Here is a 14,422-nt window from a genome sequence, read left to right as displayed (position 1 = left end):
AGAAAAATGAACCCAGTCCTCCCAGCCTGATCCTAAATGCAAGCACTGGGAGGGGATTCCGCCACCTGCCTAGAAGAAAAGGGAGCCTGGGAAGGCAAAAGCAATTCATGCTCTCCTTGCAAGGATGGATTTCCAGGCAGAGCAGACTGCGTGAGCAAAGGGTCAGAAGTGGGAAATGGCTTGGATTGTTTGGTTAAGATTTGAAGCTGGGATCAGGATAGGCAAGATGACTAGGAGCTGGGCAGCATCCAGACCACAAAATGGTAGGTCAGAGGACTTGGACTTTGTCCCGAGAACAATCAGATTGATGCCGGAAAATGAGATAAGCATATTTGCAGGAAGATCTATTTGAGGGGGCCAGAGTGACTGTAGGCAGGCCAAGGGAAGACTGTTACCACTACTCAGAGGGCTTGAATGTGGGTCATGGCAGGTGGTTAGCAAGAAGGGAGGGCAAGTAGGAGAAACAGCATCTGCAAAGGTTCAGAGGGCAGATGGAGCCTGATGGGTTCAGGGCCAGAGGAAGAATTGGGTGTGGCTGTGAGGATGAGGAGACAGGGGTGAATGGCCGAAGTCTCACATCTCACCTGGTATCTATCTGCTGTCTTCCTTCTTCTCTGACCAGCCTGAGACTAGATGACTTCCACAGGCTGTCCCCCATCCAGCATAAAGCCCATGCCCATTAAAGCAAACATGCCCATCAAATCAGGTGCAAATCAAGGCAGCATATACTGCATCATCACTGCCAGCGGCTGGGGGAGAAGGGAACGCACATTTATTTAACTGGGGGCCTTTGCTCAGCACGATAGGTCTCGTTCTCAGTTCATGCTTATGGAAGTGGGGATGTTAGTATCTCCAATTTGCTCAGGAAACTGAGGCTTTACGAAGTTAAGAATGCCACTCAGGGTCAATAAACTGGAGGAGCAGATTCAAAAATAAGTATTTGTTGAAAGCCTACTATGTGCCAGGTACTATCCTAGACTCTGGATATACAACAATGAGCAAACGGTGAAAAAGCCCTGGTCTCAGGGAGTTTATATTCCAGTGGGGGGCTCTATGTGTGGGCGGGGCGGGGTAGGGGAAGGAATAGACAATGGAGTGTCAAGGGGAGAATAGACAATGAAAAAAATACCTAAGAATACCGCCAAATCCCCTTATGGCCACCAGAGGGCACTGCAGTCACAGCACCGTCCATTCCTCTCTGATTCCATCTTCCTTTCAGATTTCAAAGATACTAGGCTAAGAGGCTGTGAATAATGTGCAGCATCTGCCCAAGAAGGAAAGCTGAGGAAGGGTGTGCGCCAGGCGTGTCTTCCACCCACTTTTCCAGCTTAATCCCCTCATCAGATCCCCCTCCAACTGCTTAGGGTATCTCAGTGACTTCAAGGCCCTGTGTACTCCAGAGACCCCCAAGACTCATTCAACTCACCAAACTTCCCAGGCTCTACACCGCCCCCACCCCATTCTGCTAACACTTACTCACTTGCCCAGGCCCCTTCCATCCACCCACTCCCCTTCCATGCATCCATTTCCCGTCCCACCCCTCCACCCAACCCAACTACTGGAACACTATGTGTGCAGGGTCAGGGAAGACAAGAAATCAAACTAGGTTGGCAGAGCCAGTGAACTCAGCGGGCGTGAGCTTCAGTGAGTCAAGGCCACAGAAAGCTGAAAGGATTTTAAAGCGGCAAGACATTATTGGCAAACCAAACTGTATCTGAAAACAATTCAACTTTGGATCTTTAAAAAATCCCACTGTGCTATTATGTGGTGTGGACACGTATATTAATTTATTGCTAGCCCTTCAAGACAGTAGGTAAAATTCCATAAATGTTTCAACATCTCCGTACATCATTCCAATCACTTCCTGAGGAATAGAACATTTTGGCAGTTACTCAGTAACTGCTTTTAAAAGCTGCTTTCTGAGGCCCTAAGTAACTCAGCTTGTAAAACCAAACTACAAAGATCTGAAGAGAATCTGACCATGAGGCTCTAAATAACATCTCCATTGATCTCTGTGCACAGTAGATTTACTCCAGGTAACGTGGGCTTTATTTCAGGTAGGTAGTGCTCTTTGGATCCCTGGACCTAGTACAGCGCACTCAGGGAATGATCAGAGGCAAAGATACTCTTATGTACCTCTAGTTTGGTGGGTCACTGGGTAACCTATTTCTTCTTCCAGCTCTTGAGCTAAAATTTTCAGAAGACTTAGCACCAGCAAAGATCTATTTCATAAATCACTTTCTTAATATTTGGCTGCTTATTAACCAAAGAAAAGATTCTTTTGGAATACTACATCAGTATATAAAGAACAATGCTGAAACTTCCCTGGTGGACCAGTGGTTAAGAATCCACCTGCCAATGCAGGGGACATGGGTTTGATCCCTTGTCCGGGAAGATTCCACATGCTGTGGGGCAACTGAGCCCGTACTCCACAACTACTGAGCCTGCGCTCTAGAATCCATACTCTGCAACAAGAGAAACCACTGAAATGAGAAACCTGAACGCGGCAATTAGAGAAAGCCCTCGCAGTAACGAAGACCCATCGTAGCCAGAAATAAACAAGAACAATGTTGATTTCTTAAAGGCTGGATAAAAATCATGCTTCCCACATTAAAACAAAACAAAAAACAATTTTAAAGCCCCTTAACTGTAATCTCACCAAGAGCCAAAAATATCTCTTTTATTTTTTGCATGATTTGCTTTGTTTTTGAATATTAGGAGAATTCATTGAGCTTTGGCAGGCTTTTAGGTAAAGGATTGCACTAAAGTTATTTTTGTATTATTGGTATAGTAATTATCCAAATGGATGGAAGATTTCAAGGGCTAGACCAAGTCTTGCATTTTTAAATGCCAATCTAATTCCAAAGGATGACAAGTCCATTGGGGGAAAGGTAGAAGATGCAAAAGAACTGTTTTTGTGACCTATCTGAGGCAACAGTTCTGTGATGCTCTGGATACAATAATTAAAATAGAACCAAAAAAATCCATAATCTTTTCTGACAGTTCATTTATCCTCTCCTGTCATTTTCACTTATTACTGCTTTCGAGATGTGGTGAATTTCACCTTGCTGAGCACCAGATAATTTTGTAATCTGTAATTATATAGATGAATCTATATAATTCTTCTGTTGTTTATTCAGTCACTAAGTCATGTCCGACTCTTTGCTATTCCATGAACTGCAATAAACCAGGCTTCCCTGTCCTTTACTACCTCCTTGAGTTTGCTCAGATTCATGTCCATTGAGTGATGTGATCTGACCATTTCATCCTCTGTCACCTGCTTCTCCTCTCGCCCTCAGTCCTTCCCAGCATAAGGGTCTTTTCTAATGAGTCGACTCTTCACATCAGGTGGCCAAAGTATTGGAGCTTCAGCCTCAGCATCAGTCTTTCCAATGAGTATTTAGGGTTGAATGCCTTTAGGATTTGACCGGTTTGATCTGCTCGCAGTCCAAAGGACTCTCAAGAGTCTTCTCCAGCACCACAGTTCAAAAGCATCAATTCTTTGGCACTCAGCCTTCTTTATGGTCTATGGTCTCACATCCCTACATGACTACTGGAAAAACCATAGCTTTGAACTACATAGACCTTTGTCAGAAAAGTGATGTCTCTGCTTTTAAAACGCTGTCTAGGTTTGTCATAGCTTTTCTTCCAAGAAGAAATCGTCTTTTAATTTCATGGCTGCAGTCACTGTCCGTAGTAATTTTGGAGCCCAAGAAAATAAAGTTTGTCATTGTTTCCATTGTTTCCCCATCTATTTGACACGAAGTCATGGGACCAGATGCCACAATCTTAGTTTTTTGACTGTTGAGTTTTAAGCCAGCATTTTCACTCTCCTCTTTCACCTTCATCAAGAGGCTCTTTAGTTCCTCTTTGCTTTCTGCCATTTAAGTGGTGTCATCTGCATATCTGAGGTCATTGATATTTCTCCAGGTAATCTTCATTTCAGTTTGTGAATCATCCAGCCGGGCATTTTGCATGATGTACTTTGCATATAAGTTAAATCAACAGGGTGACAATGTACAGGCTTGACATACTCCTTTCCCAATTTTGAACCAGTTCTTTGTTCCATGTCTGGCTTTGTTTCTTCCTGTTCTGCATACAGGTTTCTCAGGAGGCAGGTAAGGTGGTCTGGTATTCCCATCTCTTTAAGAATTTTCCACAGTTTGTTGTGACGCAGTCAAAGGCTTTAACATAGTCAGTGAAGCAAAAGTAGATGATTTTTGGAATTCCTTTGCTTTTTCTAAGATCCAGCCAGGTCTTAGTTGTGGCACACAGAATCTCCCATCTTTGTTGTACCGTGTGGGATCTAGCTCCCCAACCAGGGACTGAACTCGGGCCCTCTGCATTTGCAGCACAGAGTCTTAGCCACTGGACCACCAGGAAAGCCCCTAGGTAAGTATTAAATGAATTGACCCTTCATCTCTTAACATTTCTTACATGTTTTCCATTTCTTTTCCTCTACATCCTGAGAGATGTTTAAAAACCTTTTCTGCCCATACATTCTTTTGATTAACTTTTTCATTTGGGCAATCAAATTTGCAATTTCCAAATTATATTATAATTTATAATTTTCAACTACAAAAGACATTGTGATGCACTGTCTTCCTAGAAGCCTCTGCTGGTTTCATGGTGTATTATCTTATTTGTTTCTGAAACCATTTACATCAGATTGGGACTTGAACCCAGCCAAAACCCAGTTTGGGACTTGAATCCACAATTTTTTAATTAGAATCACTCACCCAGTGTCTGGGCTTACTGAGGGTCAGGTTCTTTGTGTCTCAATGCAGAAGGAATTCAGCGAGAGGCAAAGTGATAGCAAGAAGTAGATTTATTAATATAGAACGGTTTTAAGAGATGCAAGTGGGCAGGTGAGGGAGCTCTGCCCTGAGGATTGAGTGGGAGACAATTTCTAATGAAAAGGGGGGAGGGGAGAAGACCGCCTTCTTCAGGTAGACAGAGAGGCAGATGTAAGGCATACGTCATTAGGCATACATATTAGGCAGAAAAGTGTCTGACCCTATGAGGTCAAATAGGATTATCTTGTTAGTAGAAGAATGGTGACATTTCTTCCATCTAGTAGCCTGGGGCATATCTTATGGGTTTGTTTATGGTTTTATAATTAAGCAAGCTTGCTTCATTGAATAATGTTCCAATAGCTTTCTTGCCGCTGCTGCTGCGGCTAAATCACTTCAGTCGTGTCCGACTGTGCAACCCCCATAGACGGCAGCCCACCAGGCTCCTCTATCCCTGGGATTCTCCAGCCAAGAATACTGGAGTGGGTTGCCATTTCCTTCTCCCAATAGCTTTCTTGAGCTATCATTAACTTACAATGCCCTCCCAAAATTTCCTAGGTTTCCTTCTCTATAGTCCCCTGTTGGGACTTCTACAACTACTTGTTTAACTATCCAATTCCATCCCTATCATTTCCTCCAGGGTTAGTTGTTTTATCTCTTCATCTTAATCCTTTTTTGGTGCCCCTGATAATCAGTAAGAGGTGGCACCTGTGGTTCTACCTGGCAGCTATGTCTAGCTCCCCAGTGGGCCTTTCTCTGGACAGGTTGCAAGCTCTATGTGCAGGTGCGTTAATTGATTAAAATGCTTCACTTAGATCTGAGAGGTTGGTTCCCCTCCCCACCCCACCCCAGGTGACATTTGGCAATGCCTGCAGACATCTCTTCACAACTAGAGTTGCTGCAAAATATTCCACAGTGTACAGGAACATGACGTTATCTGACCCAGGGACTTCCCTGGTGATCCAATGGCTAAGACTCCTCACTCCCAATGCAGTGGACTCGCCTTCGATCCCTGGTCAGGCAACTAGATCCCCCATGACATGTGGTGTGGCCAAAAAAAAAAAAGATAGGGAATCAAAATATCTAAGATGCTCACAGGAGACTGAGTAGTGTCCTTTGATTAACATATGCAGATCTTGGTTTTGGGGAAGGTAGTTTCTGGAGAATGCTGGAAGAGTATAGAAGCCTGCAGCAGGTTGCACAGTGATGGGGAGATGAGCAAATGTAGCCTGCTGGGACAGACGGGTCCTTCCAGAAGTTTAGCTGTGAAGATTTGACCTTGGTTATAGAGGAAATCGGCTGTTTGTTTGTTTTTGGTGATATTGCGAATGGTATTAATCTGACAAGCACGTGCCTGCTGTGAAACATCTAGAAATGCTGCATAAAATCAAGCAAACATCCTTTACAAAGCACAGCTGAGCTTCAAGAAACTAAGGGGAATCCCCGGAGCCACACACAAAGAGGAAATTGAAAGCCAAAGGTGGGGGAGCTCATGGACAGTTGGCAAAAAGAAGGAGTTTGGGTTTTACCTCCACCTATATTTTGGAGAAGATTTACCTGGGGCATTGAAAACTGAGACTCTAACATTCAGCTCAGTCCCTTAAAGGGTGACACTCTCAGTGAAAATGCAGGCTAGGAAAAAAAAAACCAAACCTTTCCATCAGCCCAGGGAGCACAAAAGAACCTGGTGGGTCACATCCTGAGAACTGGTGGTAATGGAAAGGCTCCCCTGAGAGTTCATAAGCAAAGATGTGCCTTCATTTAAATTTGGGGTTCAAATTTATATGATTTATATAGTCTTGGAAGCCCAAATAAAAATGAACAAATAATGTGGTTCAGGCTTGGTGATGCCCCTGAAGCATCCTTGGCTGGAGCAAACACAGAAGCTCTCTAAACAGACACCCTGGAGCTGGTCACATGGATTTCCATGGATAAGGCCCTGCTGGAGCTGAGTTCATGGCCCCAACTTAGAAAACATAAGAGGAAGCCAGCTGTCATGAATGAGAGTGAGCAGACACTCTAGAACTTGACTCAAGACTACAGAGTTTTTAGGTAAAGGACCATTCAGGAAGTATGCTTTATTTTTATGGTTTTGTTCATTTGTTTTTAATTCTTGGCCGTGTAGCATGTGGGATCTTAGTTCCCTGACTTGGAATTGAACCCGCATCCCTTGCACTGGAAGCACAGAGTCTTAACCACTGGACCACCAGGGAAGTCCTGAAGAAGTACATTTTAAATGCTGAAAGGCGTAAAGGAAGGACTCAGCATGAGAAAGTAACAAGACAGTGTTAAAAACGAAGAGAGGTCCAAAATAAAGAGGAGAAGGGAGGACTTCCCTGGTGGTCCAGTGGTTAAGACTTCAGGTTTCCAATGCAGGGGACATGAGGTTTATCCCTGGCCGGGGAACAAGGATCCCATGTGCCATGGAGTGCAGCCAAAAAAAAGGAAAAAGAGAAAGGGTAAAATGAATGCATCTATTAATCCATCTATTTATAGTCATTCCCCTTGCCCTTTCTTTGGGCTTCTGCTATATTTTAGATCCTGTTCTGGGTCTGGGGACATAAAGGAGATTTGGGGGACAGCAAGTTGGACTCTGCCTCAGGGAGATGACATTCATCCACACGTGAGTGTATGAGACCATCTTTCATTTTATCATATCCTTAGATGTCACAGCTAGGAAAGCTCCAATAGAGCATTGGTTTAACTTTCAACTCTCTCTGTGTCTTGAGAAAGAATGTGAGGCCCAGGAATACAGAAATTACTTTTCTCCAAGTGAGTGGGTGATAGAACCAGATCGGAGCACTGGGGCCATGTCCCTCCACTGAGCCCTTGGTGCACAGGCATCTAAGCTCTGAGCTCTCATTTCCCTGGGACCGTTCACACCTCGTGGGCGGAGTCCCCACAACAGAGTCTGGTTAGCTGATGGTGACAAGGAGAAGTAACACTATTAGCCAACTGTGAGTGACAGAGATGGGACTGATCTTGTATCACTAGTGTCTTCCGGTCTTATCTCACCTCACTCCACCCCCACACCAGCTGCTAGAGAGACTGAGAGCTCCCTGAGGGCGGGGTCAGGTCTGATTCCTCCACCCCCTGGGCCAGGCTGGGAGGAACACAAACGGGATGAGTGTGAGGTGGGAGAAGACGGGAGGGTCCCTCAGCCTCGGGTGGGAGGGGAGGTGGGTGTGTTGGTTCCCGGACTGCTGCTCCAACTTCTGACATCCAAGCAATGAGAATGGAGGCTCCCCGGCCCTCCTGGCAGGAAGAGCAGAGTGTTGGCCTCTACCCCCCAGCATTTCCTGGGTGTGGATGAACTTGGGGGAGGGACTCCTGGCCGGCATTAAGTCACACAGGATGGCTGCTCCCAGGGCAGGTCATCTGGGGGCAGGTCTCAGGATGGCGCTAGAGTGTCTGCCACTTTTCTAACACTGCTGACAGGGCTTTCCTGGTGGCTCAGCAGTAAAGGACCCACCTGCCAACGCAGGATTGATCCCTGGGTCGATCCCCCTGGAGAAGGAAATGGCAAGAGTTTTCCAGTACTCTTACCTGGGAAATCCCATGGGCAGAGGAGCCCGGCGGGCTACAGTCCATAGGGTTGCCAAGAGTCGGACAGGATTTATCAACTCAACAACAACACTGTTGATCCTTTTAACAAAAAAAGGGCAAATCTCTAGGTCAATGCCTCCAGCAGGAAATCAAGTCTACTTAGAACTTGATATCTTTGTTTACATTGTATTTATTTCCATGTTTAACCTTCTATTTCTGGCCCGTGGTACTTGGTTTTCCATTTACAGAAATGATACACAACAGATTCCTTGTAAAATAAATTTATTAAGCAAACAGTAAACCATGTGTAAAGAAAAATGTAAAGTACAGGTGGTCAACTGATATGGCAGAAATCCTAACATTCAGGACTGAGGTTGAGAAGTCAGATCCCAGGGAATGGAAATTCCTTCGCCTGCCCCCACCCCACCCCCAACTCCTGGCTCCACGCCCAAAGGGGAGGTCAGCTGATACAGATATGGGGGCTCCATTTTTGTGGGGTGGAACACTATAAGTAAGCCTGTCTTGGGGCAGCTCTGGCTAGCGAACTGGGAGGAAAGATGGCCAGGGACGCGGTTTTAGGAGCTGCCTTGCTCAAGAGAGTGTCCCTTCTGCATTGGATCAAACTCAGATCTCCGTGGATCAGGCCTCCCCCCATGTGGAGGGGTAAGATCCAGAGGGCTAAGATGAGATGGCCTCAAGAGGACTTGCTGCCTGCTGGCTTTTTTTAGACTGTAGGTCTCACTGCAGGCAAGAGAGGGCCTCCTGTCACCAGCAGGGGGCCAAAGCCACAGTTTGTATCTAATAAGATGTTCTGTTGTATCTTGACCTCTCTGTATGTGTTTTTCTGGTGGGATGATGGGGGCCTGGGAAGCTGAATTCCTGTCTCTCCTGCTAGTGGCTGACACTCGTCATCACCACAGTCTGTTCTTCAGCATCTATGGGACCCTTGACTCCAGTGTTGGCATCTCAGGTACACGCAGAAGAAAGATGGAAGCCGCTGTGTTGATGCTATTTCCTTCCTGTCTGTTGCCTTGAGTTCTTAATCCAAAGTGTGATCTTGGCAGCTTCTGACGCAGTGTTAGCCACTCAGTTGTGTCTAACCCTTGGCAACCACATGGACTGTAGCTCGCCAGGCTTTTCTGTCCATGGGATTTCCCAGGCAAGGATGCTGGAGTTGGTTGTTATTTCCTTCCGCAGGAGTTCTTCCCGACCCAGGGATGGAACCTGGGTCTCCCACGTCACAGGCAGATTTTTTTACTGCCTGAGTCACCAGAGACAGCCCCAAATCCAGTTCTCTGTGCCACAGCCCCCAGCAGCTAAGCAAAGACACCACTGAGTTCCTGCCAAAGCACAGGCTCTGTCCACATCCAGGCCTCCCAGGCCCAGATCCAGGGGAACTGAAATCCACAAGTAAAATGCCCTGGGGTGGGCATTCCTCAAGGAGACCTCAGGTGTCAGCTCAAGCTCTTGGGAGCCTCAGGATCTTAAGATCCCTCTGAGGTTGGGCCTCCCCCCAGGGTCTCTGGAAGGCCAGTCCTCCAGGCAGGCCCTGGGGATTCAGAAACCCACGCTGCTTCGGCCTTCACGCCTCCAGAAAGCTGAGATCTGCTCCAGGGTGACCCGAGGCTGCAGGCCCCACTCAAGATCGGGGCTTCCTGGCCGCACCCTCCGGGCCTGAGGGCTCCCGGGATACGCGCTGGCCTCTGGCCTCTGTTCAGGCTCAGCCCAGCTCACCAGGCCTGGGGCCTGGGGCCTCTCCTCCCAGACCTGGGGCCCCCAGAAGGTGCTCTGGGTTGGGGCATTGGGTGGGGTCTGGGGGACCAGGCTGCTTGGGGGGGAGCGTGGGGTTGAGGGAGCGGGTGGGGCTGTCGCTCGTGCCTCCAAGGTGCCCCCCTGGGCGGGCGGGTCTGGGGCCCCGTCTGTCAGCAGGGGGACCTCTGAGCCATACCAGTCCTCAGAGCGCTCTCGGGGCGTGCCTCTGGGCTCGATCCACAGCTCTCCTCCGGGGCGCCACACGAGGGTGGGTGCACGGATGCTGGGGTCCGGCGGGAGGGAGCGGCGAAACAGGCGTTCGGCCAACACGGCTGTGGCCAGGAGGAAGACGGCGGCCAGAGCGGCCAGGGCCACCATGATGGGGATGCAGGGTCCGCAGGGCAGCGGGACCCACGAGGAGGCCTCTGTCTGCCCCGAGAGCGGCGCTGGGGTTGGAGGCATCTGAGGAGACAGCGGTCAGGAGAGGAAGCGCCTGAGACAAGGTTGATACCACCAGGAGAGACAGAGGGGGGCCTCAGGGGTGTGAACACGGGGAGGAGAGAGACAGAGGGGAGCCGGGCTCCCAGATATCTGGGTGAGAAACAGACCCACGCAGAAAGAGGAGCCCGGAGACCCAGAAAGGGCGGGAAGGAGCCAGATGGCCAGAGAAACAGGGCCCACCTGGGTCTGCAGGTAGGCCCTTCCTGGAAGCTGAATTTTCCTCCCAGACTCCAGGGTGCCTCAGATAAAACTCAAAGGGCCCTGAGGGCTCCTCTCCTCCCGTCTCAGCCCCCCTCAGGTCTTGCCTGGAAGAGGAAGTGCAGGGTGAGGAAGTGAGACCTATCCCAGCCCTGCCCGGGTGTGTGGGCCCGGCCAGCACCCTGGGTGCTCCTTGGCCTTCACAACTCTCCTTGGAGCTGGTCTTGCTCTTTGCAGGCTCCCCTGGGTTTGCCACCTCTACCCCGTCCCCGCCTCTCCGGCTTTGCCCTCACCTCTTGCCCAACCCCGTCTCCCTTGTTTGTCTCTGCTCACCTCCTGGCGGACCCTCTGGCCCCCCACCTCCAGGGGCCTCCTGCGCTCCTCACCTCAGGCAGTGGGTCCCGTGCTTCTGACTCTCCGTCGGAGCCTGTCTTCCCTGTGTGAGCAGAGTGCTGGACAGTTGCCTCACATGAGGGCGGAAGGGAGGGCACCACCTGTTGCTGGGCAACTGTGCCCTGGATCCCCCCAGCCCCTACTGAGCGTTTCCCAGGCAACCTGCGGGGGGGATGTGGTCACTGCGGCGGGGAGGCGTTTCCTGGCAAGGGGTGGGGCCGGAATGGGCAGTAGCTCTGCCGAACTCCGTGTCACCCCATAGCCAGCCCCCAGACCTCAGAACACGTACGCGGAAGCCAAGAAAGAGACCCAGAGCCCATCCCGACCACCAAGGTGGCCCCTTCTAACTTGCTCCCAAGTGGCTGCGGGGGCCCTGCGCCGCCCACTGGGCCCTCCCCCAATCGCGCTCTTGCCATCTGCCCCCACCCCCTCCTGCTTGCCCCACCTTCTCCGTGTTTTTCATGAGCATGTATCTCCTTTTCTTCAGACCATTTAGCCCCAATTTCCGTTGGAAAATAGTTATGAGGTGAGGCTCAGGTAGCAAAAATGCCAGGCTTCTGGGAAGGATCCAGGTTAAAAAATGTGCTTAGGCCTGTCTCCAAAATCACTGTGGACGGTGACTGCAGCCATGAAATAAAAAGACGCTTCCAAAAAAAAAAAAAGAAAAAAGACGCTTGCTTCTATGACAAACCTAGATAGCATATTAAAAAGCAGAGACGACAAATGTCCGTATATGCAAAGCTATGTTTTTTCCAGTAATCAGGTAGGGCTGTGAGACCATAGACCATAAAGAAGGCTGACTGCCAAAGAATTGATGCTTTCAAACTATGGTGCTGGAGAAGACTCTTGAGAGTCCCTTGGCCTGCAAGGAGATCGAGCCAGTCAATCCTAAAGGAAATCAGCCCTGAATATTCATTGAAGGACTGATGCTGAAGCTGAAGCTCCAGTACTTTGGCCACCTGATGCGAAGAGCTGACTCATTGGGAAAGATTGAAGGCAGGAGGAGAAGGGGGTGACAGAGGATGAAATGGTTGGGTGGCATCTCCAACTTAAAGGACATGAGTTTGAACAAACTCCAGAAGACTGTGAAGGACAAGGAAGCCTGGCGTGCTGCAGTCCATGGGGTCGCAAAGAGTCGGACACGACTGAGCAACTGAGCAATAACCACCAAGACCGTGAACATTTGCCATCTTGGCTCCTTTCTCTTAGCACCTGAGGGTCAAGAAGAGCATCATCAGTTCCTGGACTTTGAGCCTTTCACAGATTGTCTAGTTAGACTCCCTCACTGACAGAGGACAGATGAGCCCTAAACAAGTTACGTCTTGTGCCCTAAGTCTTACACCTCATGTCCATCAGAGGACGGGGGGATTTATAGATATAAATCCCTTCTCTGGCCAACAACCTGTATACAGCACAACACTTCCTAGGAATACATATTTCATTTTGCAAAATGACAGCCATTTAATGTGAAGGGCTACCAAAAATATGTTAAAATGTTAGTGCATGACAAAAGATGGTCACAAAGGCAGCCTGACTCAGACTGCTTTGCCTTTGTGGTTTTGAGGGAAGGGTCAGAAGGAGTACAAAATGTGGCAGGGATGAGAGTAGGAGGAAAGAGTCCCAAGGCTCTGTGCCTTATGACCTTTGTGAAACCCAATGATATTAGAATTGGATGAGATTATAAACCTTAAAATAAAACCTGAACTTAATGCCACTGAATTGGATATGTACAAATGATTAAGATGGTAAATTTTATGTTACATGCATTCATGGCATTAAAAAGGTTTTCTTTTTAAAATAAATTCCAAGTAAATAAAATCTGAAAATTGTTTTATCTGTTTTCTTATTAATAATCTGTCTTAAAAATAATTAAAGCACTAGGAGTTGTTGTTATTTAGTCGTTAAGTTGTGTTCAACTCTTTTGTGACTTCATGGACTGTAGCCTACCAGGATTTCTGTCCATGGAATTCTCCCGGCAAGAATACTAGAGTGAGTTGCCATTTCCCCCTCCAGGGCATCTTCCCAGACCCACCCAGGGACTGAACCTACATCTCCTGCATTGGCAGGGGGATTGTTTACCACTGAGCCACCTGGGAAGCCCACTAGAAGAGTAAACATTACTAAAAACCAGAAAGGCCAGGTATGTTTTTGTTTGTTTGTTTGTTTGTTCTCAGGGTATCAAACTGGCTGTTTTGATTCTTAACTGTTTCTCATCACTTACAGAAAGGCTTAACTTTTTTTTAACTGGTTCCTCAAGAAATTAAATATAGAATTACCATATGTCCAGCAATTTTATGTCTACGTATGTGCACAAGAATTGAAAGCAGGGGCTTCCCTGGTGGTCTGGTGGCTAAGATTCTTTGTTCCCAATGCAGGGGGCCCAGGTTCAATCCCTGGTCAGGGAACTAGATCTCACATGCCACAGCTAAGACCTGGGACAGCCAAGTAAATAAATGTTTTAAAAAATAATAGTAAATTTTTTAAAAAGAATTAAAAGCAGAAACTCAAACACATTTTCACACTAATGCTTATAGCAGCGTTATTCACAATAGCTAAAAGACAGAAATAACTCGAATGAATTCGCATGTCTATTGATGGATGAATGGATAAACAAAATGTTTATATTAAAAATATTGTTTATATTATATGTAACATTATTTAGGCCTAAAATGGAAGGATCTTTTGAAACATACTACAACATAGATGAACCTTGAAAACATCATGCCAAGTGAAATAAGCCAGACACAGAAGGACAAATACTATATGATTCCACTCATGTGAGGCTCTTAGGGTAGTCAAACTTCGATAGATAGAAAGAACCCTGGTGGTTGCCAGGGGCTGGGAGGAGGAGGAATGAAGAGTTTGTGTTTAATGGGTCTAGAATTTCAGTTTGAGGAGATGAAAAAGTTCTGCAGATTGAGGATGGTGATGTTTGCACAGCAATACGATTGTCCTTGATGCTACTGCACTGTACACTTAAAAACTGTAAAAATGGGGACTCCCCTGGCAGTCCAGTGGTTAGGAGTTGGTGCTTCCACTGCAAGTGGCACAGGTTTGATCCCTGGCCCGGGAACCAAGATCCCTCATAAACTGTGCAATACAGCAAATAAATAAATAAATACATGAAGTTTCCAGCCATTGATATTAAAACAAAAAACAAAGGGACTTCCCTAGTGGTCCAATGCAGACTCTGTGCTCCCAATGCAGGAGGCCCCAGCTCAATCCCTGGTCGGGGAACT

The 14,422-nt window shown here is 47.6% G+C and overlaps 1 protein-coding gene across 3 annotated transcripts; it reads right to left on the bottom strand.

Annotated features, from left to right (window-relative positions):
• Positions 1 to 8,604: 8,604 nt before the first annotated feature.
• C10H16orf54 (chromosome 10 C16orf54 homolog) lies at positions 8,605 to 11,537 on the bottom strand. 3 transcript variants are annotated; one of them, XM_043914725.1, is made up of 3 exons: positions 11,177 to 11,537; positions 10,773 to 10,897; positions 8,605 to 10,553 (listed from the first exon to the last, which is right to left on the bottom strand). In XM_043914725.1, the coding sequence occupies exon 3, from the start codon at positions 10,551 to 10,553 to the stop codon at positions 9,897 to 9,899; it is 657 nt and encodes a 218-aa protein (XP_043770660.1). In that variant the 5' UTR covers positions 10,773 to 10,897; positions 11,177 to 11,537; the 3' UTR covers positions 8,605 to 9,896. The 3 variants fall into 3 exon arrangements, with proteins under 3 accessions (XP_043770660.1, XP_043770661.1, XP_043770659.1); XM_043914726.1 differs by lacking the exon at positions 10,773 to 10,897 and having other exon boundaries at positions 11,124 to 11,537; XM_043914724.1 differs by lacking the exon at positions 10,773 to 10,897 and having other exon boundaries at positions 11,177 to 11,532.
• Positions 11,538 to 14,422: the final 2,885 nt, after the last annotated feature.

Source organism: Cervus elaphus, chromosome 10 (genome assembly GCF_910594005.1).
Source record: "Cervus elaphus chromosome 10, mCerEla1.1, whole genome shotgun sequence".
NCBI classification, from domain to species: domain Eukaryota; kingdom Metazoa; phylum Chordata; class Mammalia; order Artiodactyla; family Cervidae; genus Cervus; species Cervus elaphus.
This window is presented reverse-complemented; position numbering and strand designations above follow the sequence as displayed.